The sequence below is a fragment of the Schistocerca gregaria genome, chromosome 2 (genome assembly GCF_023897955.1).
Source record: "Schistocerca gregaria isolate iqSchGreg1 chromosome 2, iqSchGreg1.2, whole genome shotgun sequence".
NCBI classification, from domain to species: Eukaryota; Metazoa; Arthropoda; class Insecta; order Orthoptera; family Acrididae; genus Schistocerca; species Schistocerca gregaria.
This window is the reverse complement of record NC_064921.1, coordinates 426,442,672-426,469,464: the sequence shown is the minus strand read 5'-3', so window position 1 is coordinate 426,469,464 and position 26,793 is coordinate 426,442,672. Positions and strand designations below refer to the sequence as shown.

The 26,793-nt window shown below is 42.1% G+C and overlaps 1 protein-coding gene across 4 annotated transcripts in view; it reads left to right on the top strand.

Moving 5' to 3' along the window:
* The window catches only part of LOC126324086 (uncharacterized), an 85,082-nt gene extending 71,519 nt beyond the window's left edge, over nucleotides 1-13,563 (top strand). For all 4 annotated transcript variants that reach the window (XM_049994933.1, XM_049994934.1, XM_049994937.1 and 1 more), the window contains one exon: nucleotides 5,715-13,563. In XM_049994933.1, coding sequence (XP_049850890.1) covers nucleotides 5,715-6,110 — 396 coding nt within the window. In that variant the 3' untranslated portion in view covers nucleotides 6,111-13,563. The remainder of the gene's footprint in view (nucleotides 1-5,714) is intronic.
* The last annotated feature ends 13,230 nt before the right edge of the window (nucleotides 13,564-26,793 follow it).

Below are 26,793 nucleotides of genomic sequence, written 5' to 3'. Positions count from 1 at the left end.
GAAGAAGGGATCGGTTGGTAGGACATGTTCTGAGGCATCAAGGGATCACCAATTTAGTATTGGACGGCACCGTGGAGGGTAAAAATCGTAGAGGGAGACCAAGAGATGAATACAGTAAGCAGATTCAGAAGGACGTAGGTTGCAGTAGGTACTGGGTGATGAAGAAGCTTGCACAGGATAGAGTAGCATGGAGAGCCGCATCAAACCAGTCTCAGGACTGAAAACCACAACAACAACAATCCTCTAGGCCATCTGGGCTAAATGGGTAGTTTGCCCTGTGAGCGAGGACTGAATGAGGGCCGCAGCCACCAGCGACAGTCCCATGTCCTCGAATTATCAAATAAAACCCAAAACTTAATCTGTTGGAAGCCCTGGAAATCAACGGACGTCAGTTCACCACTTTTGAAATTATGAAACTGTCGTGCAAAGAAATATGCATAATGCACTACGTAGCTTCCCTGAACACCGAGTACAGCTACATGGACCGCTTATGGCAAGATTTTGCAAATATCTATATGGACTTTGCAAATATCTATATGGCATCGCCTCTTCAAAGTTATGTAGGCTGTTATTTTCGCCTAAAATCATTACAGCTTTGCAAGCCGTAAAAAGCCCTACTATGTGTCAGAGATTTCCTTAAATTGACTGAACTGTAGGAGCGTCTTAGTGTGCAAAGAATAAATGTATTAAAACTTCATGCATGAAGCCCGAACTTTCCACGTTTGTCAGTCTGTATGAAATCAAATCTTCTGCATTATGTGTGGTACTGTGATAGGACTTTGTAGGTGCATTTAGTGGTATATGTGGAAACCGTCTGCGAGTGCAATCAGTAGCACGGAATTAATAAAATTAAATGTCATCGTGATACTGCAGTTTTCACACTTCTCACTAATTGTGACTTCATACGTTCTGAATTATGATAAGCAAGTGGTTCTTACTGTTGCCTGACAGTAAGGGATGTGTTTACTAAACTTCTTTGAAATCGCTCCACTGGTTTAGGAGGAGATGTGACACACACACACACACACACACACACACACACACACACACACACACACACACACACGTCCATTTATATAATTTGTATGAATTATTACTACCGGTTCCGGTCATAATCCATCGTCTTGGTACATGTAGAAATATGAAACAAGAGATCAACGATATAAACAACAAAAAGCATACATCGCCATAGAAATAGCAAAACATACAATAATACGAAAGACCGAATAGTGCTGCTCACATCAGCTGTTTTGTTACTGTTTGTTAATACGTAACACACACACACATCTATATATAGTGTTTCTTTGAATTTATCAGGCTAATAACCGGCTCTTATTATTGCTTGAATAACATTATTGATAATATTGCCTGGTAGTTATCAGGTAGTTTTGTTTCCCACTTCTTTTTAATAACGTAAGATAATATTTTCCATTTTATAGGGAATTGTATTGCTACTGACATTATTTTTAGTGTTGTATGTGGTGCCAATGACAATAGCCTCTCCATGTAAAACACAGATTTTTGGGTCTGTATTACTGGTAGTATTATAGCTTGTAATTTTACTGGATACTAATCTATGCTAGCTATTTTATTACTTTTGACTGATTGTTATTTGTCATCACTCACACACATGACAAGATCAAAGGATTCCTATATACTTGAATTTATTCGATTTAGCAGTAGTCCGTTAAAATTTTTATGCACTTTATAGATGGATACTGTTCTAAAATGAACTCAGTCGTTAGTATGTAATACTTATGGATTGGTGTTTCTTTGTATTGGTAAGAGCATTACTGCTCTTGGTATTGGTTTTTTCCCTCTATGTTATACGCTATTTTTGCCCTCCACCTCTTCGTAGTAAATGACAAGACGTGGTATCTATACATTTAAATGACATAATCATTACACTGAGAATATTTTTTTCTTTCTTATGGTGCCTTCGATACTACCTGTTCCATATCAAATATTAAAAATGAACTCTTTCATGGTAGCTGTTGTATTTGACTTTTCTGACTTGATCAGCTGTGCTACTTTCGCACTTTGTTAGCAGTTATATAATAAACTGTTTCAATTATAAAATTAGAAGGAAGATCAGCGTTGGCAGTAATTTTGATGATTTATTAACTGCCAAATCGATTTTCGATCACATTTAAGTCATGTTATTTGTATATTTTTCTTTTTTGTTAGTCCTGCCATCTGACACCTTATTACTTTACCTGCTGATTTTTGTACTTGCAAATTTTTTTAAGTGTTTTGAAAATAACACTCCAGTGTATGTTGCCAAGATGTGAATTTACCCCTTCCTTTTGCTATGCGTTTTTAATGTACAATTTTAAAATTTGAAGTATTCAATTAATGATTTGCAAGTGCACATTTAGTATTTTGTGCTAATCTCCTACCAAATAGAGTAATGTTAAATCTTCACGTAACACATGTCACATAGAGAGCGTTCGAAGCCCCTGTCATACCGAGATCTGCTGTATAAGTAAATGTAAACAGCGGCTTCAGTTATTGTAATCGTTTCATAGCTTCTGTTACTCCTAATAACTAGACACCAGTGCCTAAGAGCTTTAATTTGTACGCTAAATGTATGTTCTTACCAACAGTTGGTTTATACTCAGGTGTATTTGTTATTGTTCACTGATCGCTATGTAAAAATTTTTAACTTCCAGCACTGAAGACGATCGTTACGTGGTCGAAAATCGATTTGGCTGCTAATAAATCATCAAAATTACGGCCAACGCTGACCTTCAGTCCGATTTTATTAATCCAATGGTCGTTGTGCACACAGAACTCTATGGGGTCGCCAATCAACTGTTTTGATTTGCTGATTGTGTAGTTATATGCCACTGTTTATATTGTTTATGTCGACTACTTTGCTTTATCTTGTGCCTGTATACCAGTAAATGTCTTTCTATGCCTCGATTTGTATGGTATGTGAGTAGTATTGTTCACTCTTCGGTAGGTATCGTATGATCTGTTATTCTGAAGATGGTGAGTGTCTTTTGTTATATGTATAGTTGGTCTCGTTATTTGCGTTTCTACAGGTAGCAAGATGACGGTTTATGACCGAGACCGGTAGCAATAATAAATAAATACTATACGGCTCTGGGTAACGCACTTTTCTAAACATATGACTGCTGCTGATAAGCGCCTGAAGGAAACGTTTAGATGCTACTTGTTTAAGTTCCGAGAGGACAGGATGCATAAGGCGCGCAGGTGCTGTAAAGGTAGGATATGAGTGCAGTGGTGCAGCAGTGTTCCTGGATTGGTGGTTAATACTTGTCGCAATTGGGCTCTCCTATTAATCAATGTGTTCCGCTGGTCTCTAAGGAGAGCAAAATGTGTGGGAAATGGATGCATGTTTGGGAAGGTTGGGGGAAGGCGACGCTGAGCTAATATCTTTTTAGGATTTGAGGGGTTTAAAGAATTTAGGAGAGGCGGAGGTCCATGCAGTGTTGGCATATGTTAGTAGGGAGTGAACGAGTGTATTATAGATGTGGCTAATGGCTGAAACAATTAGACACGAGATGCGGCGTATTATAAATTTCAGCAGCTTTAATCGGACACGTGTTTTGTATTGGATGGTAAGTTGGTATAAATTCCATGCTAGTTATTTGTCAAGTTATATTCCTAAGTGCCTTCATGACTTAGTAAGAGGAATGTGTTGGCTCTGAATGGAGAGAAGGAAATCTGAATCAAAGAAGGTGGTTTGATTTTTCTGTGGATTTGATAGAATTTTCCATGTATTATACCATTCGACTAGATGATACGCGTGACAGTTGACAGAGGCAAGTGAGAGAGAGAGTTGAAAGGTATAGTGTGTTACTAGATCGGCGGTGTCGTCAGCATGTTGTAGGAGCAGGAACAGGTTGTGGTGAGTGTATGTTATGAATGTCTGCAATGTACAAGATACTCGTGTTACTCTTCAAACGATACTGGAACTGGATATACAGTGAAGCGCCAAAGTAACTGGTATAGGCATGCGTATTCAGATACATAGATATGTAAACAGAATACGGTGCTGCAGTCGGCAGCGCCTATATAAGGCAGAAAACATGTGGCGCAGTTGTTAGAACGGTTACTGCTGCTACAATAGCGGGTTATCAAGATTTATGTGAGTTTGACTGTGGTGCTATGGTCGGCGCACGAGCGATGGGACACAGCATCTCCGAGGTAGCGACGAAGTGTGTATTTTCTTTTACGAACATTTCACGAGCGTACCGTGAATGCCAGGAATCCGGTAAAACATCACATCTCCGACATCGCTGAAGCTGGAAAAAGATCCTGCAAGAACGGAAACAACGACGAATTAAGAGAATCGTTCAACTTGACAGAAGTGCAGCCCTTCGCAAATTGCTGCAGATTTCAATGCTGGGCCATCAACAAGTGTCAGCGTCTGACCCGTTCAACAAAACATCGTAGATATTGACTTTCGGAGCCGAGGTCCCACTCGTGTACCGTTAATGACCGCACAACAGAACGCTTTACGCCTCGCCTGGGCCCGTCAACACCGACATTGGACTGTTGATGACTGGAAACAAGTTACCTCGTCAGACGAGTCTCGTTTCGAATTGTATCGAGCGGATGGACGTGTACGCGTATGGAGGCAATCACTTGAACCCATGGACCATGCATGTCAGCTTGGGGCAGCTCACTCTGGTGGAGGCTCTGTAATGGTGTGGGGCGTGAGATTTATTGCAAGAATCCTAAGGAAATGCAATCCGCAAACAAAAGAAGTAGGTTACAATACAAATGTTCGCCCACTGCTTTAATACTGCTCACCGGTGTGGGACCCGTACCAGATAGGGTTGATAGAAGAGATAGAGAAGATCCAACGGAGAGCACGGCGCTTCGTTACAGGATCTTTAAGTAATCGCGAAAGCGTTACGGAGATGATAGATAAATTCCAGTAGAAGACTCTGCAACAGAGGCGCTAAGTAGCTCGGTACGGGCTTTTGTTGAAGTTTCGAGAACATACCTTCACTGAGGAGTCAAGCAGTATATTTGCTCCCTCCTACATATGTCTCATGAGAGACCATGAGGATAAAATCAGAGAGACTAGAGCGCGCACTGAGGCATACCGACAACCTTTCTTTCCACGAACAATACGAGACAGGAGTAGAAGGGAGAACCGATACAGGTACTCAAAGTAACCTCCGCCACGCACCGTCAGGTGGCTTGCGGAGTATTGATGTAGATGTAGATGTAGACGCAGTTGGAGTGATATGGGACTCATGATTCTTCTAGATACGACTCTGATAGGTGACACGTACGCAAACATCCGCACCGATTCATTCCCATGGTGTATTGCGACGGAGTTGGGCAATTCCAGCAGGACAATGTGATACAGCTTACATCCAGAATTGCTGCAGCGTGGTTCCAGGAACAGACTTCCGCTGGCCACCAAACTGGGATGCTTTGCAACGTGGTGTTCAGAAGAGATCTCCACCCCCCCCCCCCCCCACTCCCCCACCCCCTCCCCCCGTAATCTTAGAGTTTCAAGGACAGCCCTGCAGGATTCATGGTGTCAGTTCCCTCCATGGCACGTCTTTTTGAGGCACTTCTGCTCTCTCGCGGGGGCCATACATCATATTAGGCACGTGTACCAGTTTCTTTGTCTCCTCAGTATATGTGAGTGTTGGTGTTCCTTCCAACCGTTCTAAGACGCCTGATTCTTAGCACTTATAACGACATGTGCCTCGATGTTGCAGCTGTCGACGACGGGCAGCCCCGCTGTGGACGTGCAGAACTTCCTGTACGGCAGCGCCAGCGAGGAGGTGCACCGGAGGCAGCTGGCCGGCCTGCTGTCGCTGTACCACGGCGAGCTGCAGAGCACGCTGCGCGCCCTCGGTCTGGCCGCCGAAGCGGACGCCTACCCGCTGGACAAGTTTCTCGAGGACATGGAACGAGCCGCTCCAGTCGGTCTCTTATACAGCACCTTCAACGTCGTCTACCTCTCTTCAGGGCCCCTGGCATCTGAAATCAACAAGTTTTTAAACGATAATAAGTACTCGGGACAACTTTTTGCGAAGGCTTATGAAAACCCGTACTCTCTCTCCTTTCTCAAATACCTGACACCCTTGTTCGAAAAGAAAGGGTTGCTGTGACGAGAGGAGGAGATTGTTTTTCCCTGTTTTACTATAATGTCAGCTCAGATAAAATTCTCAAACCGCTTTCACATCTCTGTCTAAACTTTAGGTCTGTAGACTTCTTTTCTTTTCTACCTGCCCCTCCCTAGGCGAGATGGTTGAAGCACTCCTGTGCACTGTTGCTCGGCTCAGAATCCTATTTTGAATCCAGGTGATGAAAGCATTTTCCACCAGCAGCAGTATTTTGCCGGCAAGGCGAAGGGAGATGGTGGCGTCAAATTCCTGATCCCCCAAATCTATTGTCGACCTCCTCCGTTTGATGCAAGGAGTGAGGACAAGCGACACTGCTGATGGTGATCCATCTGTCAGTAGGGTTCGTTAAGCTGCTTGAGACCAGTAGTCTATGTCCCAGCACTGGGTTTCTTCCTTCTCTTTCTCTCGCCGTCGTACAATACGAACACGATACGTCAACAAAGCAAATGAAGGAACTAACATGGGCATGTGCCCACGTGCAGCCACGCTTCAGTAGCAACGAGGGTGCATCGGTGTCTCACATGGCAAGCGGGAAAAGTGATCGCTGAAAATGTCTACGTGGGCAGCTGGAGCAGCTTAGAGCTAACGTCACGAAATTTAGTGACGATGAGAAGGAGCACTAAATGACAGTGTACGCGCAAAACGTGACGGTACGTACAGGGGAAATGTTAAACTCGAGTGAGTGGCCTGTGTACACATTACTGCAGGACAGGCAATCCTGACCGGATGAGATTCACTTATGTGCTACGGAGAAGAAGAAGCAAAACGCACACAATAGATATTCTGCTCACCATTTGGATGATCGTCTTATGAGGCAGCAATTTGTGAGACATTATGAACAACATAGTCAGTACCTTATCGGACACAACTGGACTACAGGGCTAACAAAGAATAAACGGTTACCTTCACAAAATAGTTTTGAGAAACCACTTTGTTACAATTATAGACAAGTATTATCTTTAATTACTCCGAATTTTAAAAGAATTTATAAATGAGAGCTATCTTCTATACACATGATCTAATCAGTCGCTTCTAAATGGTTACAGTGTACCTAGACTGAGATCTAGCCACATACTGGCAATCAGCATCCGAAGACGCAAAAACACAGTATAGATTGGTGGTTAATCATTTCCTACCTGCTTATCCTTGTTCTTCCGAAGTGTAGTTTGTGTCATTACAGTACACACAGTTAAGACAGAGGCAGGTATTTGTGATTACTATAATAATTTAATTATTACTCTTGGTGTCAAAGCTAAGATAGTGAATTTACCAAAGATCGTATTTTTGGTTAGTTAATAATGTGCACATTTACCACTGCTTTTATTAGTTACCACTGGTGCTGTACTGAAATAATGCAAGACAATGAAACCACTGTCTCTGTTATGGAGTCTCACTAAATCATTAACTGGTGTTTTTGTTATCTGAATAAGTGGTTGCATGGAAATATTGCTCCTTACTTAATTAGAAGAGATCAGAGGCATTTTTCTGCTGCTTGGCTGAAGACCTATAATATCCATATGATTTTGATACAAAATGCACACAGTTGCATTAGCTCTGCAGCAGTGTTAATAATCACTTATTTTAGAGATAACTAAGCAATCTTTCAAGTTCTTTACATATACAAACAACTAAGAAAAGTAAAAAGATTTTCTGGACGTTATTTAGTAATTAACGAACATTTTCAGCATGATTTATGTTCTTCAGGCTTGCTAAAAGGTATTCTCTCACCTTCTCACATACTATGACCCATATAATTAATGAATCACTTGCCTTTTTGTAGTCGTGATCGACGAAACAAATACTCAAAGTAGTCGCTCTTAACAGTGAATTCATATAAAAACGATCAGGAAGGAGAAAACAGGTTATCTATCGTCTTGGAGTACCATTACATGCATTTATAATCCTCTCCTGTGTGTGATGTAGATAGTTTATTGCAGCCTTGTAAATAATATTCAGAGCAGATATGCTCCACGATACCTCAGCTCTAATATTATTCTTGTCTTATGTTGTAGATTAGCCGTACTTTTAGGACAATGCAAGCCACAATACATTTCACTAGAAAACATCAACTTCAGGTACGACATAAAATCGTAGAGAACGCCTCAGTCTTTTACTGAGATGATACAACTCACTACATACCACTTTCGCTGTGCTCAGACTATTAATGGCTCACAGTTCTGACTTTCCATTATGATCACACTCACTAGGTCTTACGTCATTGACAGCATGATGCATACTGTGTCTTTGTCTCTCTTGTTCTCTGGTGCACACGTTAACTTTCCCATATTCCATGTCATCAGTACTTCCGCACATCAGAGATACTTAAAAATCGGTGTTATTTGGTGTGAGGGTGTACATCAGTCTGTACATTATAATTTCCTTTCATGTGTCGCTATACAGTTTTTACTGTTACAGTGCGATACTAAAAGAATTCACATCACACGATATATTGCAATAAAAAAATTGTCTAATTTACACAAGAAACACAAAAGGACATATCGTTTAACAGTTTGAATGGACAATTTGTGTATATCCGTCAGAAAATGTTGATACTTAAGATTTCGCTGAAACTGAGTCGAAAGCTTTCTTTCAAAATGTACCAGTTTCAATTAAAAAAGTAATTCACACTACTTGCCCAATACTGCAATTTTGCTCACAACCAGGAAGTTCCCACTGTTGTGTATCCAGTCATAAACCTAGCTTGTTTCATTGCTTGATTAAAATCAACTGTTGGTTTTTTATGTGACTGCTAATGAGTACAATTTTCTTATTATTTTCTAAATCCTCTCTCGTGAAATAGAGTAATTAGAACACTGCTCCCAGTTGCTGGAAAAGATGTCCTCTATGGATGTCCTGGGAACCGTTTTACACGCGACTTTCGTATTAATTTTACACCAAGTTTAACCATTAGTACGGAAACTCTAACATCCTCTGGTGTCTTTCCCGTCTTCATACCATAAATAACTGTATAGTTCTCGTCTGGCATTACTTCTAAAACGTTGTCGTTACTAACGATTTGTGAACTCTTCGTTCTATAGACTTTTACTAAAATTTTAAAGAAAAGTTGGGAATGCTTGTGCAGATATTATTAACTTTTAATAAACTGCTGTCTTTTGTAACTTTTTTTATTCACCTTAAATTGCTGAACCAGGTCCTACCAGTAGCTACAGTGTGTTCTACAATTAACTGATAAAGAGATTTGCATTTCAGAAATTTGTACCAACAGGCTAGTCATACTGATTTGATAGAATGAAAAATACTTACTACTGCCATTAATGTGTGTGTACTTAGTTTGTATTTCAAAATAAATTCCATATCATTCAATAATTCAAATTGTATCAAAAGTAGGATGAGTACTCCTCATTCTCTCCTGCACTCTTATTTCCTACATCAACAGCCCAACTCACAGTAACAGTATAGTTTGTCTCTCACTACCTCAGCTGCAATGCACATTTGAATACACTCCCTGCTAAAGTTCAGTTAATTTTTCCCACTACTTTCATAAGAAACGATATGCAGCTGACAAATGTAGTTAATTAGAAAATTATATGAAAGTCGATCCTGGAACGGTCTCCAGATCAAAGGAGTGTCAGTCATCTTCTTTGTAACAAACTTGTATATTGGTTGTAAGAACGATCCTTCTTTGACCTGATTCTGCATTATGGGGGAGGGGAGGGGGGGCGTTTTGTCGTCTGTAGGTGATTCAAGCATGACAGCCTTGTTGTCAAATCATTTGACAATGGTAATTTGCCCATTGCCTTACACACATTGGTCAATAGCACTATGACCTTTTTCTTACCATTTCAGCATCAGCAAGAGGCCCACTTTTTTGGAACACTGCTTACTTGGATAACATTCATCTAACTGAAGGCCTTCAAGTAACCCTTCCGAAGCAAAATAACTCCAAGTACACCTTGAATCCTTGAGGCAGTGATATGGTATGTCTCATTATCATTTTCCCACCAACATGGAGGTAATCACAGCCCTCTGTGGTGGTGTGATCGTTTCTTCCATACACAAATATGTCGAAAGGCAACCGACACAGAGAGGCAAAAAATTTCTTGAGACCACATGGGTTTAGTTTACCGCTCACATTTTGAATTGTTCGTCAGTCTAAACAGCCAGCCCTAATTGTCTGCACCAGAGAACGAATCTTCTAAAATTATCTATGTTTATATCTTCTGCTGCCACAGTTTCTTCTACCGTTTAGTGAGTTCCGTATTGAGGAGAAACTGTTTCTTGACGTATTTTCGGCAACTTTAGTCGCACTTGTGGCACCTGCCCCGTACTAATGTATTGTGGGATACCCTTAGTGTCACACTGTGTAGTGATTCGAGAATTTCTGCGTAAATTCTAGAACCACTCGGCCTCCTACGATCTCGAACACACGATATTTTAAACATGAGTGCGAGAAAGTGGAATCCTACCTACCGCGCGTCACATGTTTGTGTGTGCAGGTTGTAAATGAGTCTCGAGCAGAATGTAGACATGGCGGTCGAACTGTACCGACAAGTACTTGTCGGTCGTTGCATGGAAGTTTACTGATAGTGGAGAGAAGAACCATGGAGTGTTTATGCTACTCTCTTCTAATTGTGTTTTGACCATTGTTGTAGTAACGTGAATAGTTGAAAGAGAACCATTAAAAACTTCTGCCTTAGCCTTGGCGAAGGGAAGACAAGTATTCCGTTTCATGTTGAGAATGGACAAAGTTTTTAAGCCAACTTTCTCTCATATGTAACTTAATTTGTTTCTATTGCTTGGAGACACAAGAGGCTTACGAAACAGTATTTATTTATGTGAAGTGTGGAATTTGTAAAATGTCAGACGTTAAAATATACGTCGTTCATTGAAGCGAATGAAACTTGGTATGTCTTCTTATTTTTATAAGTACTAAGCGTCTTAAGAAATTCCTGTACCGAGCAGCATACTTCAGAGACGAAGTGAAAGATAGTTTGCAGCAGCAGGCCAGCCAACAGGGAAGTTTGGCTAAACGTCTCAAGTAAGTCGTCTCGTAAATGAAGTGGAAATATGCAAACATTTCAACACTTTAAGTCGTCCAACTATTAGAAATGCGATAGACGCACCAAAAGATATTCGCATTTCTTGCGACCGATTCGAACATGAGCAAATGAGCTCAGACATAGTAAAAGTAATATACGAGGGTGTTAGAAAATATTTATGTTGTTCCATTTCTTTCCCTTGCCACAGAGAAGCATCAAATCGTAGACTGGACGGAAGAGGCTCAAAAACATCATCCGTATGATCCCACTTTTCGAACACTTGAATCACTACCCTCTTCAGGTTCACTCGACATTTGTTGTCCAACGCTATTCACAGGTGGAGTAAGCGTCACATCACAGTCATTTTTGCTTAACCAGCCTTCTGCATCGGAGATACCACTGTCAGTTCACCAAGTTTCTTTTCAGAATTTCTTCAGTAGCTACTGAAACAAAATTACGAAAATATTATTAAGTCAGAACACAAATTGTTAGTGAAAAGTAACTCAAATTGTTACGAGTACTTAAGGAATAAATGCACCCATACAGTCCCATTATCTCATATATGACACATAATTTCCTGTTAATAAAAAACATGCAAATTTGGCAGATACTATTCAAACGCCTTATATAATAAGTCTCCATTATTTTCCAAACATATTTGTATGAAATTGTAGGCAATAAACACTGAAGTGCGAAAGACTCTGGTATAGGAATGCGTTTCCAGATACAGATATACGTAAACAGGCAGAATACGGCGCTGAGGCCGGCAACGCCTGTATATGACAACAAGTGTCTGGCGCAGTTGACAGATCGGTTAGTGCTGCTACAATGGCAGGTTATCAAGATTTACGTGAGTTTGATTTAGACTCATCTACGCCCTCACACACAGCAAAGGAGACCCATCTCTCGTAATTTTAGGTGTGGTGCCTAAGCGACATCTGGAGCATGATGGCTGTGTTGGAAGTTCACATAAGAGGTTCCAACATTGCAGTGGGAGAGGTGTGACTAATGTGTGTTCAGGTCTATGAATTCTGCTGGGACAGCCAATTAAAAGAGGAGGATGGCGTAAAGTGTAAACGGGAACGCGGGAGCACGGGGGAGTGATTTCATGTCCTTGTGTACTGGTATTTAACTTGAAGTCCACAGCAAATTGTGATAAACAAGGTCTCATAGTGACTACTGTTTTAGTCAGTAGTTTGATGAAACTTCCTATTTCATCAGCTTGTCAGTAACAGCACCCACCTTTCACATATTCCGGTGCCACCCCTGGTCGGTAAATGAAGTATATTAAGTTATTCGTTGTGTGACACCTGTAGTCTGAGGGAAGTAATCTCATTATCGCTCACCATTTATTTTTGCATGTTTTTATTATGTCCCGTTTTAATATTTTTCTTGTTATGCCTATATGATTTTTTAATTTAATTAGAGCTACTTAGTCCTAAGAATACCACGATGTGTAATCATAATCACACACTTAAAACATTTTATACAAGTATATATTGCATAACAGAAATTCAAATATTGAATGTATTTGTTCTTGTCACTTTTAGTATTTTTGTATGCAATTTTCTGTTTTTGAGATCAGAGGATTTCTCGTAAATAAAATGAAACCTAAAATCAATAAAGAAAATCTGCGATCTTGACGCAAGATTTTTATCTACACGTGGATTACCAGTAAGGTCACCTTTCACGACTCTTAACGACATCCACAGTGATATGTCGATGTCTCGACAGTGACTTCACATCAAATAGACTTGTACCACAGTTTATCTAATTTCTCTAATTTCCTTTGCATTGTGATTGTAGCATGTTGACCATATTTGCTCAGAAATGCCTAAAGTAAGAAATAGATTACAGCAGAGCCAGCCGCGGGCAAACGCGGATGTTTTGCCTTGCAAATCACAACATAGCATTCTCACTTTGCGAATTGAGCCAACCAGGCGAGCAGTGGAAATAAAATAAACGTCTTGAGACTAGGGCCTCCCGTCGGGTAGACCGTTCGCCGGGTGCAAGTCTTTCGATTTGACGCCACTTCGGCGACTTGCGCATCGATGGGGTGAAATAATGATGATTAGGACAACACAACACCCAGTCCCAGATCAGAGAAAGTCTCCGATCCAAGCGGAAATCGAACCCTGGCCCTTATGTGTGACATTCTATCACGCTGACCACTCAAAATCACAGAAAATCTAAATCTGGATGGCGTGTTTGAACCGTAGTCCTCCAGAATGCGAGTCCAGAGTGCTAACCACAGCGCCACCTCACTCGGTTTCACGGGTTATGGGAGTAACCATTGGCTAGTACCTGTTGGATGCACCCAGTGTAGCTTAGACAGTCATTCAGCACCAGATACAGAATCATTATCAGCGGTATGTTTCACTCGTAAAGGCTACGGGCAGTTAGCTAAGTAATGCTGCAAGTTGAAATGGTTAACGAAAAAAAAAGGAATGATTTTATGCCATTGCTGGCCGGGAGGCCCCATTCGGGGAAGTTCAGCCGCCGAGTGCAAGTCTTATTTCAATTGACGCCACATTGGGGTAACTTGCGTGCCGTTGATGAGGATGAAAATCATGATGGGGACAACACAACACCCAGTCCACGGGCGGAGAAAATATCAACGACGGCCGGGAATCGAACCAGGGCCCACTACATGAGAGGCAGTAGGCGGACATGATTAATGTTTGGACGTAATAGTCAGGTTAATATATCTTGTTTTGTGTGTCTTTACGATTATTGGTGTTTCAAAGCGAGTTCCAGGAACGACGAGGTTTCTGCAGAGTCAGAGACGCAAGGTGAGTCAGGACTGGAGGCAGTTTGCAAATGTTATCAAAAATATAAGGGGTTCCTACAGAGGTATACGAATGAGAATAGCGTCACCTGTTTTAGGGAAGAGTGAGCCATGGTAACGAAGAAGCATGCAGAGTTGGTAGAAGAATTTTGAGACAAAATAAGGTGAGCAATGAGTGTACTTCAGAGTTGTGACAGAACACTGCGATATATGGGATGATCATACGAGAGGCTCAGTAGAGAGTGCTTGACACATTTTAAGAGGATTGCCTACAGAGATGTCAAGAAGAGAATAGACAGCGAGCCAGGTGATTTGTTCAAAGCTGTCGGTTTAGCTAGATCACGAGGACATTGACATGACAACTAGATCGTAGATAAGACAGATCGTCTTTCGAAGCAACATTAGTTGTTATAACTGAGGACAAAAGGGGCATGTGAGGAGTCTCGGTACTGTGGGAGTAAAGCAAGAAGTGACAGTCGATTCAGAGGTAGGGGACCTGGAAAGAACCAGATGTTAAACGTCACAGGGAACCAGAGGTCCACATGCGGTCATTCCCAGTAAGATTAAATGCTACAAATGGTATTAAAAAGTGGACTTTACAATCAGAAGAATAACAGGAAAGAGGAATTGAAAGGTATGGTTGGACACAGGGATGCATGTGTTGTTTGCCAGTGAGGATCTTGTGGAACATAAGCAATAGAACCCGTCATTTTATATAGAGTGGAAGTGGGAGTGGGAGATAATGGTGTCACGTTGCAGCGATTGGTAAAGCACTCCGTCTTTAGGCCAAGAGTGGCCTACCGGGACCATCCGATCACCGTGTCATCCTCAGAGGAGGATGCGGATAGGAGGGGCTTGTGGTCAGCACACCGCCGGTCGTCATGATGGTATTCTTGACGGAAGCCGCTACTGTTCGGTCGAGTAGCTCCTAAATCGGCATCACGAAGCAGATTGCACCCCGGAAAATGGCAACAGCGCATGGCGGTCTGGATGGTCACCCATCCAAGCGCCGACCGCGCACGGCTTAACTTCGGTGATCTGACGGGGACCTGGTGTAACCACTGCGGCAAGGCCGTTCGTTGTCTGCGGGGATTGGTAGACATGAAATTCTGCCTGGGTATGATTCAATTAAAACAATGTGTAGAGCTTGTGTCATGCACGAGTGAGGACTATGACACGACTGTGGGGATGGATTTCGTGTATCAGCATTGTGCCAAAATAGTTCTCCAACAGCATATGGTGGAGCCTGACTGCAAATCTTTTCAGTTGCGTGGTACGGCTACCAGTGTAGCAATGTCACGAGGTGAGTCTATCACGGATGACAAACCATTTAAGCTGCGAACAATCACGCTAAGGTTCTATTCACATAATTTTATACCTAAAGGTACCGGGAAATCGCTTTGTGTTAATGGCGAGTCTAGCTTACCAGTAGCTATTTTGTGTGTGGCAGAAACTTTGGTAGTACATCAAGTACTGGATCAGGCAGGTTACTTAGTGAAGAGAAGTGTTGTACATGAACAAGAGAAATATAGTGAGAAAATTGTACGTGTATTTGTGGATAATTTTAGAATCGAGGATTTACAGTTAACGAAGTGGCTGTTGACGTCTAATGTTTACATCCTAGAGGAGGAGGAGTGGGATGCGAGGGGTGTTGGCTACGGAAAATTCCAAAAGGCCCGTGAAACTGCATTATGAGGGGAGGTACGTCACCTAAATCGGAGTGATCTGCAATTGATGGAAGAATTGCTTTTGGAATTTAGGGATTTGTCTTCTCCAGTGACACATATTACACGGCACTGGATACTAGCAAGTGATGAATCACCGGTTCACGACAAATCATACAGAACACCAAAATTTTTGCAGCCGATTCTGGAAGAATTTATCGATCAGCATCTGAAGGAAGGTACTATCGCGGAGGATAATAGGTCATGGGGGGGCTGGAATTGTTAGTTTGCTCAAGAAATTAGCAGATGGATTACAGAAGCATAGGTGTTACTATTATCAACATCTGTATGCTAAGACTATAACGGGGGCCAATCTTTCTTGAGTGTTATGGAAACCATAGAAAATTTGGGCCAGTGCAAGTATTTTTCAACGATGCAATTAAGCAGAAGCTACCGTCAGATAGAAGTCGCTCTGGAAGATAGACCCAAAACACCATCACAGGCTGCGCCATGGTAGCGAATAAAACAGTGACCCGAATATAGAAAAAATTTCCACTACTTTACGTGTATGGTAACAAATTGTTTGTCATCACACCACCGGTTTCGGTCTATAAAGATCATCTGCAGATCTGTTTTATAAAAGCGTGTCCTGATGTACTGGAGTCATAGTGGCATTTGTGACCATAGACGTAAGGTAAAGGAAAGTTAGCCGGCGGCTTTGGCCGAGCGGTTCTAGAAGCTTCAGTCCGGCACCGCGCTGCTACTAATGTCGCAGGTTCGAATACTGCCTCGGGCATGTGTGTGTGTGTGTGATGTCCTTAGGTTAGTTATGTCTAAGTAGTTCTAAGTCTAGGGGACTGATGACCTCAGATGTTAAGTCTCTTAGTGCTTAGAACCATTTGAATCGTTAAACGAAATGTATTCCAAAACATAATTTTTGTCATTTTGGGATCACTATCAACACAGGAGGATTCTTTCGGATTAAAGAATGCATCTCAAATGTTTCCAAAATTTTTAGACGGTGTTCTCAGAGGATTCAAACCCTGTCAGTACTTGATGTACCCTGATGATATAGTCACCCATGCAAGTCATATGGTACAGCACTTGAGGGAAGTGTTCCTGCGATCGAGTGCAGAAAAGTGTAATTTTGTGCCATAGGAGGTGGCATACCTTAGTCACATAATTAGTCAGAATGGAGTTAAGACAGACCCTGAGATTGATAAAGCTGTATGTGAAATTTCCATGCCTGGGTCAGAGAAGGAAATACAGTCACTCTTTGGCTTTGCAAATTATTAGTGGATTTATAAAGGGATATCCATGTGTTGCAAGACTGGCAACGTAGTTACTGAAGAAAGGTTCAAAATGTCTTAGGGCATAAGGTCAGACGACTGTCGATGTACTTTTGGAAAACTGAAAGAAGCTTAGTGTTTCCAGATTTCAGTAAGGAATTTATTGTCACACGTTGTGTACGATCATTCAATTTATTGTGAGTGATCACTATCTATTGTATCACCTACTTCAAGTGTAATCTATAAAGGAAAATGTTTCGGTTGATAACAGGTCACGCAGCGTTGAAATGATAACTGGCGTTGAAGGACCCATCTAGTAGGTTGACTCGATGGTCGGTATAACGGACCAGAGTAGAAGCTTTGGAAACCAGACGGAAATAAAAACTTTGAGGTTCGCCGATGACACTGTAATTCTGTCAGAGACAGCAAAGGACTTGGAAGAGCAGTTGAACGGAATGGACAGTGTCTAGAAAGAAGGGTATGAGATGAACATCAACAAAAGCAAAACAAGGATATGGAATGAAGTCGAATTAAGTCGAGTGATACTGAGGGAATTAGATTAGGAAATGAGACACTTAAAGTGGTAAAGGAGATTTACTATTTGGGGAGCAAAATAACTGATGATGGTCGAAGTCTAGAGGATATAAAATGTAGACTGGCAATGGCAAGGAAAGTGTTTCTGAAGAAGAGAAATTTGTTAATATCGAGTATAGATTTAAGTGTCAGAAAATCGTTTCTGAAAGTATTTGTATGGAGTGTAGCCATGTATGGAAGCGAAACATGGACGATAAATAGTTTGGACAAGAAATGGATAGAAGCTTTCGAAATGTGGTGCTACAGAAGAATGCTGAAGATTAGATGGGTAGATCACATAACTAATCAGGAGGTATTGAACAGAATTGGGGAGAAGAGGACTTTGCGGTACAACTTGACAAGAAGAAGGGACCAGTTGGTAGGACATGTTCTGAGGCATCAAGGGATCACAAATTTAGCATCGGAGGGCAGCGTGGAGGGTAAAAATAGTAAAGGGAGGCCAAGAGATGAATACACTAAGCAGATTCAGAAGGATGTAGGTTGCAGTAGGTGCTGGGAGATGAAGAAGCTTGCACAGGATAGAGTAGCATGGAGAGGTGCATCAAACCAGTCTCAGGATTGAAGAAAACAACAACAACATGCGTTGCTGTGCAGAGAAAACAAGTTGGGACCGCGAGTAGTACCAGCGAAACCGAGGATTAGAGAGCAACAGGAGACACATGATCATGTGTTAACAAGGCATGCCAAATATAGTGCTACCGAAAAGAGAGTTGAGGAGAAATATTGGTTTGACCACAGGAAGCTGGACCTGAACATGTAAGTGCAGAACTGCTTACAGTGTGTACAGAGAGTGGATTTGTTTCGAACAAGGACACCATGACCATATTACCTGAAGAAGTAGCACCGTCTGAATTTCTTAGGACACCAAAACACCACCAGGCAATAAGTAGGCACTCACAACAGTAGATCGTTTTTCGAGATATCTGAAAATGGTCGTAATGCCAAGCCAACAGGCAGCGATAGTGGCACAACTGCTAGTATACAAATGGATACTGGTGTTTGGCAGACGTGATAGATAATAAGGAATCAAGGAACCAACTTTATGTCAGATTTCTTCAGAGAATTGTGTAGTGTCTTATATGTAAAGAGGTTGAGGACGTGTTCTTTATATCCTCAAGCTAATGAGTGAACGGGAAGATTGCACAGAGTTATACGGTAGACGCTAGCAGACTATGTGGACGCACACCATATCAACTGGGATATCACTTTAAGGCATGTGTCTTCAGCGTATAACTTGCAGCACACCAGTACAGTATTGTCACCGTTTGATGTAGAACGTGATCATAAAATGCCGTTCTCTGATATGTTGAAAAACAAGAAGAGGAAAACAGAAGAACCGGTTAAGGAATTTGCGAGGGTGATAAGAGAAATATTGAACATGATGGACAAGGGGTACACACGGACAGTGGTAAAGCAAGAGAGAGTAGATAGCTGCATAGCAAGAATGCTGCATTAGAGGATAGGCCAATGGTTAATGCTGTCTTCTTCATACATTCCAGAGAGAAAGACGAAGAAATTTTTTACGAAGTATCAAGGGTCATATCAATTTGTGGAACCTACGTCACCAGTGAACGTCATGATTCAGTTGTTGACGACAATTTTGCACAAGGGACGTTTGAAACCTTTTGGAGAGAATCCGGATGTTATCTTAGGAACTGGAGAGCCTCAGTGGAAAATGAAAGTGGAAAATAAGGTGCACAGTAGCGATGGGAAGGTTGTAGGTGAAGCAGCGATAGAAAGTCCGTGTGGGTCAAGACCTAGGGGATAAGAACAGATTTATTTCCCTGATTTAGCATAATCTTTAGTACAGGTAAAGAAACTGTTGCAGGGCAGTAGGAGACTTCAGGGGAGCAAAAGATAATAGTTATACCTGTCCTCAGGTGTGATACGCCAGGAAACAAGATGATGGAGGTCATAACTGGGCTACTGGTCGTCATTGGAGTGTAAGCATGGAAGCATTGCGGGATTACCACCTGGAAGGTGAGTGCTCTTCGCAAAGGAAAAAGATGTGTTGAACACCGGTCATCGCTGTGTGATGTAGGTGGTGTTGGATGGAAAATGCATGGAAGATGCAGAATGAAGTGGGACAACTGGAGGAAGTGTTCCATAATTTTTGGCAGGTGCAGAGAAACACGGAGTACTTAAAAGGTTTTATGTGTTATGTAGGAGAATATGTGGGACTCACGGAAAGTTGATGCATGAGATGATGGAGGTTCTGAGGATTACACCACATATGAGAAGGAGTTGATGTGGAAGGTCAATTTCTAAAAACTATGTTAAGAGCAGCGGATGAAGAGGACATTAGGAAGGTGAAGGACACAGTGAAAGTAGTGAAACAACAGGTAACAGGAAACAAGCAGCGAGTGGGTGGCATACCACGCAAATGGCGAATTTGGAGTAAGATGTGTTGAACAATACTCAGTCAGTACGCCAGCTGACTTGGTAAATGATGAGCTATGCAAAAACTGGGGAAGAATCAGAGAAGTAAATTCAGGTAGAAATGTTAGACAAGGATGTAGTGCTAACAAAGTGGTTACAGTCCTTGGAGAGTAGTGTGTGGGGAGCACAAAGAGAGGTAGCAGTTACGGGAATCTATGCAGCAACCTGTGCAAGATCTGGTAGGAGTGAACTTGTCAGCTGAACAGTACCTGGAGGGGCATATGAAAGTGCAACGAAGAGCAACCTCCAAAGTTAGGGTTGGTCTTGGTACCTAATCATAAAAAGGTACCCTTCTATGTTAACCTAGCAACAGTGGAAGTGAGCAGACATGGAGCAAAGGTGTACGTTTCCAGTAGCAGGGAACAGGCACAGTACTAACGTTATGAATCCTGTTAATTGGGGGTTGGTGGAAAAGTTTATCGGCGTAAAGGCACCATGGTTGTTATTGGTTGTGGAATAAAAGAACTGAGATATGAAAATGGAAGAAGCGGTCTTACAGAAGTTACATAGCAGAGAGAATACGGTTTGTTCACACAGAGCAGTGACAGAAGTTGTAGGTAAACAGATGTGCCATTGCGTACCGTATTTGTATCATATAACAAGCATCTGTGAGGAATAAGTATATGATACGGCCTTTTGGGCAAAGTGATGCGTGTTTTTAAATGTTTTAGCAATGACAAACTTTATAACGTGTGAGTTTTACCCACTTGACATCTTGTGCATGAGGTTCAGCGTAAAAGGAAGATGTTTCAGACCTGAAGATGACAGCTCAGACTGTTGAAACCGGTTGTCTTTAATAAAGAAATTTTGTGCAATCTTGACTTTTGAATGATTTTTTAATAATTTAAACAGATAGTCTTTCAATGCTCTCATAATGATAAAATACAATCAATTGTATGGGCCAGAGGAATTGACGGAGGTGTTATCAGTCTATGTGAAACCAAGTGTTGGGAAATGAGTTAATACAGTCCATGAAAATCTCGTTAGCGAGCAGCGGCGTGGAATCTCTGTGAAGACACTGATGCAGCATGTGTGCACATGGAAGTCAGTACTGGTGGGAAACAATGTTAACCATTGTAATACCAACTATCACAGCTACACTTCCTCCGCTAGGCGAAGGCCTTGTTTATACATACCAAAAGTAGAAAGGAAGAAAGAATTCGGAACCAGCCACTATTTAAATTCCAGTGGACTGGATTCCCAGAGACTGGAAAGAACTATGACAATAATTTACGTTGGGAACTTGATGGTAAAAGTAATCTTGCAAGAACAGACCGGAGCCTGTTGGGCCAATCACCAGGAACTGTCATTCTAATGTTTAAGTATAGTCTGGTTAAGACGACCTGAGGGACCAGGTCTTGTTAAAGAGGCAGGTCAGTACGGCACACCGACCAAATTTAGTCATAAATGTGCAAATTAGAAACTAAATTACCGAAGAGCCAGCCTCAGGCGACTGCAGATATTATGCCTTACACAACCCAGCAGCGCTGTAACACGTCTCAAGGCGAGACAGACAGGCAAGGTATAGATACAGTTGCACAGCTACATCGCATAATAAAGCGAAGCAAGCATAGGCCGTAAGCAAATAAATACCTAGCCACGTTTGAACTGTTATCGCAACATTACCACCATGGGGCTGTGACACTTGGGGTGCCATCCAGAACGCTTCATAGTTTATACTGTACATAGCCCTCAGTTCGACTTCGCATCAGAGCGGCCTACCGTCAGACACAAGACGCAGAGCCAGCGCCACTGTGTGGCCGGCCGTGCGCTGGAACACAGCAAGTCAGCCACAGTGCTACTGCAGCTGGTCATGGCGGCCGCATCGTCCACCGCCGCCAGCTGGGCAGCGCTGCAGACATCAGCTGTGTTCCTTGGCCGCTACTGCCTTAGCTGCTGAGTCTTGGGATAGTGCTGACAGAAGCAGTGGCGTTATGCCAGGGCTCCACCATGCAGCTTTCTTTCAGCGTTACTGGGCATCAAGCACACACACTTGGGAAGCAGCTGGATGGGCTCTCCTTGTAATAAATCGTGGTGGAGAACTGTAATAGAGGAATTTGAAAAGCAAAAACAATAGCTCTAACTCTGGCCTCCTACATGAAGAAACATGCTGTACGTGCCTCCTGATCTTCACATAACGTTTACTGAACTAATATCCACAGTTAACTGTACCTTTTCAAGTAGAAATATGTTCCAATTGATTCTAAATTAATGTCTAGTACTTCAACAAGATATTGCTGGAGTTTAATTTTCAGGAACCCCTGATCAGCACACTAGATTCTCCTAAGCTTACCTGGATACTTCTTGTAACTGAATTTCAACAAGTGGCTATGTTTTGTTGTTGCAAGTAATTCGAAATGTGGACGGGGAGGCGGAAGTCGAAGCATACGCTGGGCCCCTGTTATCCTGGGTACTACACTGTCTGCAATTACTTTCATTTTTGTTTGACATACTGCTACTCATGATCTGCCCATAGATGTGTGTCCGATACCTGTATTAACGGTTGTCGTCGCCGATGATTCCAACATTCGTAGGAAGGAGAAAGGGGAGGGTTTAATGTTTTGTGAAAAACCAAGTCATTAGAGACAGTTCACGAACTAGGGCTGGTGAAGGATGGGGAGTAAAACTGTTCGTGGTCTTTTCAAAGGAACCATCCCCGAATTTGCTTTAATCGATTTAGGAAAATAACGATAAACCTAATTGTGTGCGGCCAGACGGGATTGGGACGACAACCCCTCTGAATGTCAGTCCAATGGCTAAACACTGTGCCATCCCATTTGGTGCTCCAGTGTTCGAGACCAACATACGGCCCATCAAATAAAGCCTTAATTACCTAATTACTTTCTCAAGCGTCCAATATGACCTGAAGGCGTAACCTTGTGTATATCCCAGCAAAGGCATATTGCTCTTTAAATAAGTGATGACTGAAACTTGCTTTGAGTTGACTCCACCTTGACAAATTTAAAATAATTATAACTTCATCTCTGTGAGGTTCCTTGGTAGATAAATCTGCATTCCACTTCATGTGTGTTTACCTTCTTGTCTAATTGGGGTCGCGCCAGGTCCACAAGATTCATTATTGCGTCTTCACAATGCAGGATGTCGATGCCAGAGATTCTTCGCTTTTCTTCGCTGCTCTTTTTTTCTTTTTATTCTTCCATTTCAAGTAATTTTAGGCCATATGATTACGACTCATATCGTTCCTGGTTCTTTCTAAGACATCCAGTACTCCTTCGACCAACTGTCTCCTAACCGTGAACTATTTTTTTGTCCCTGACGCTTTCTTTTCTATTAACATGCTCATTCTCTGTCTACCCTGTTTTTCATCTTACCACATAATGCATAATCTTTGACAGATCTAAGTTGATCTCTTTCACCGTCATACGGATTTCGTAATTTTTTTATCATAACACACATTTCGCTACCGTTAATAACTTTGAAATTTGAGTTAAGCTTCGTCATTCTTACGGTGTGAGCCAAACCACACGTTAGTTTTGATATGCGTCTTTTGGATCAAATTATCATGTACATAGTTCCAAATGCTACTGAAGTGTAATTTTAAGCAAATATTCAATTGATTAAAATAGATATCGGAAACCCCACAAGTTTTCAGTTTTTTCGCAGGCAAACCATGTTTATAACATGTTGACTGAACTGGGTTGACTTGAAGATAGAAGGGCGAATCACTAAAACTAAAATCAGTACAAAAACGTCAAAATAAAAGTTGAACGCAACGCACCGGTAGCTGTTACACATATCAAACGTTTGCGTAAGTTCTGTCGAAATTTTGCCAAGGCAAAACTCATGTTTTAAATTATAATAATCAACGTCTTCTGTGTTTAATAAGTTATGAACTGAACTCTCAGGTACTTTGGATACGTGCATCGACTAAGTTCTATCAGTTGCTTCAGAATGGGTAATTGTAATTTTTGTAATGGACTATACACAATAGAAAGACATGTTGCGAAGCTTTTTGGTATAAAAGGAGACAAGTTGCAAGGATCTGTAAACCTCAGTTGTAGATGAAACTGTAGATAACGTGGAGGCGAAATCGTTTATACTCTTAGTCTTTCTACTCATTGGAATTCCTGATAGCACTGTATCAAGTATGCTGGTATTCGTTATTTCCAATTCGTGCGCTTATCGCTCGAAGATTTCCTTCGTTATCTCGCACGTTGCCCTTTTATAGACGTTGACCCTGCATCCGGGTTTATGTCATTGTTATTAACAGACAATGGTTTCAAATATTTTCTCTTCGTGAGTACAATCACAGACAACAGTTTATTGCTTATCTTTCGTTTATCTTGTTTACTGCTTTTGCTGCGGTATCTGTTATGTATGGCTTTCATTAACAAAGATAAAATTTTAGACTGCGAGATAATCTGTATCTGGCCACATTCCATCCCAGCTTTTAACTCCGGCACAACAGCTATGCATTGATTCACACTGCATGCACACAATAATTTTTGCAGTATTACTCATTCATTAAATCAGAAAAAATGGCTCAAAGAAGGATTTGTCACTGGACCACCTTCACGGTTACCATAGTCCATGTTTTTTCTTCTTTTTTTCAATAGAATCCTATTTAATGACTTTTCTTTCGCCCAGGTAATCGCTATGTACAAGGAGCTTTGTAATTGAGGTGGAAGAAAAGTAACGTTCTGGTTCAATTCAGTCGGCCGCGTTGTGACTCCAGTCGTGAAGGGGACAGCGCGAGTTGTGTCCTCTGATCTGTCTGTCTGCATGCCTCGAAGTTAAGACTGCGTGGGCGTTCCCACTATGAGGAAAAGGAATTGTCAACATGGCGTAGTTGCCTCTCATTGCACGACAACTACGTATTTTGTATATGCGTGTGCGATCATGAGATGCAAAACACCGAAAAGCTGAGAGCAACAGCTGACAACGGCTACCTACAAATTGTGGCTAGTACATACACCGAGGTGAATGTAAAAGAACTACTCGTTGCTTTTTGGGGAGGAAACTGAAAGTTCTGTGTACAGCAAGGCTGCACAAAACCGCCTGCACCTGATCAATATGGCCTCTAGCTGCGAATTGCGAACGACGCCACGAAGACTTCACCACTGTGGTGCGAGAAGACGATAGAGAAAGAGACATTTGAAACAGAACCTACATCAGTAGCGTCGGGTTCTCTTCACTGGCAAATGAAGATTTTGTTTGTCGCCTGATGATCGCCTTAGGAGGAGTGAAATCGGTCTGCTGCCAATGGATGTATCAGGCACGCTTTCCGACGGATTCCGCAGGGCAGTGGTTCGATCAACGTAGAGACCTTTTTATGTACGGATGCCGGATACCTTTCCTCACCATAGCGGATATTTTGAGGGTTGTCCGCCGTCGATACAGGATCCTCCAATCTATTGTCTAGTCCTATAGGTAGCATTTACTAGACAGGTGCACCTTTCATGAGGAGCACAGCACACTCATAAACACCATCGTTCAAGAGGCACGAGTTAGCCGGATGGAAGAGCTTGCAGTATCTCCTGAGATAAACCTGTCTGAGCTTGAGCGGAACCAGTCGAAACTGGCAGTGCGTCGTCGCAGGAACCCTCCTCACACTAGAGATCAGAAATGAGCTCCGTATACTCGCTTTAAACTCTCCAGCTAATCTTGTGACGTAATCTCCAAACTCGCCGTCTCCGCTATTGCCCCCTTCTCACCTGAGTCTGTTTGTCGGACACAAGTATCGAAATGTGTGTGAATTCCTAATGGACCAAATTGCTGAGGGCATCGGTCCCTAGATTTACACACTACGTAAACTAACTTATGTTAAGAACGACACAAACACCCATGCCCGAGGGAGGACTTGAACCTGCGGTGGGAAGGGCAGCGCAATCCATGACATGGCGCCTCAAACCAGACGGCCACACCGCGAGGCCCTGCAAGTAGCTTCGACTCGCTCAGAAAGGAGAGCGAGTACACGAGTTCCCAAGTATAACAGTGGATTCGCCGCGTTTCGACTGCACACACAAACTTTTTGAAAGAAACTTCCGCCATTAGAAGGTAAATTACAATTAATTTATCTCAGACAAACATGATTTCACCTTTGTAGCCATTTTCAAGTACGAGCTGAAATGACACAAAATGTCCGACCCGCCTAAATGATATAAGAACCACTAGAATTAAGGCTATTATGTAAATAACACATCGGTTAGTAACGAATATTGCTCCGTTTATTTATTTATGTACATTTATATGGTTCACGCACATTAAAGTGATCATCGCCTATATTCGACGTCAATAATCACTCACAGACAGCAGATGGTAGCACTAACAGCGGAGCGTATATAAAGCATACCGGGAATGTGGTGAGGGTTGCGAAAACAGTGCAGCCGTAGTAAGGCGGAAAGAAAGCCATTTATTAGACCGTTCAAGAGTGCATATTATTGGCTTTCGGGCCAACGGTGGAGGCATTTCCGAAACTATTGAGTTCTGTTCACGAGCAGCCGTGGTTAAAGTATACAATGCATGAAAAAATGGCGTCATCCGAAATCGGCGCCGAAGCAACTGTGATGCGCCATGGACCAGAGATGAAATAGGTGAACCGCATCTGCGGAAATATATATGGGCGAACAGATGTGCCACTGTGAGCAACGGAATACGCAGATGACCAAGGGACTACTAACGACCATTCAGCGAACGTTGCTGCGTATGGGCCTCCGCTGCAGGACCTTGGTTCATTCATCCATGCTGACTGGTGTTCACCGGCGGCGAAGCCTGGCACTTGCACGCCAATACCGCAACCGGACGTCCAGTAAGTGGAAACATGTGGCCTTTTCAGATGAATCACATTTAGTGCTCCATCGAACAGAAGGCCGTGTGTGTGTGCGACGAGAAGTGTCTGGAGGAAACATCACACAACAATCGACCAAAGTGTCC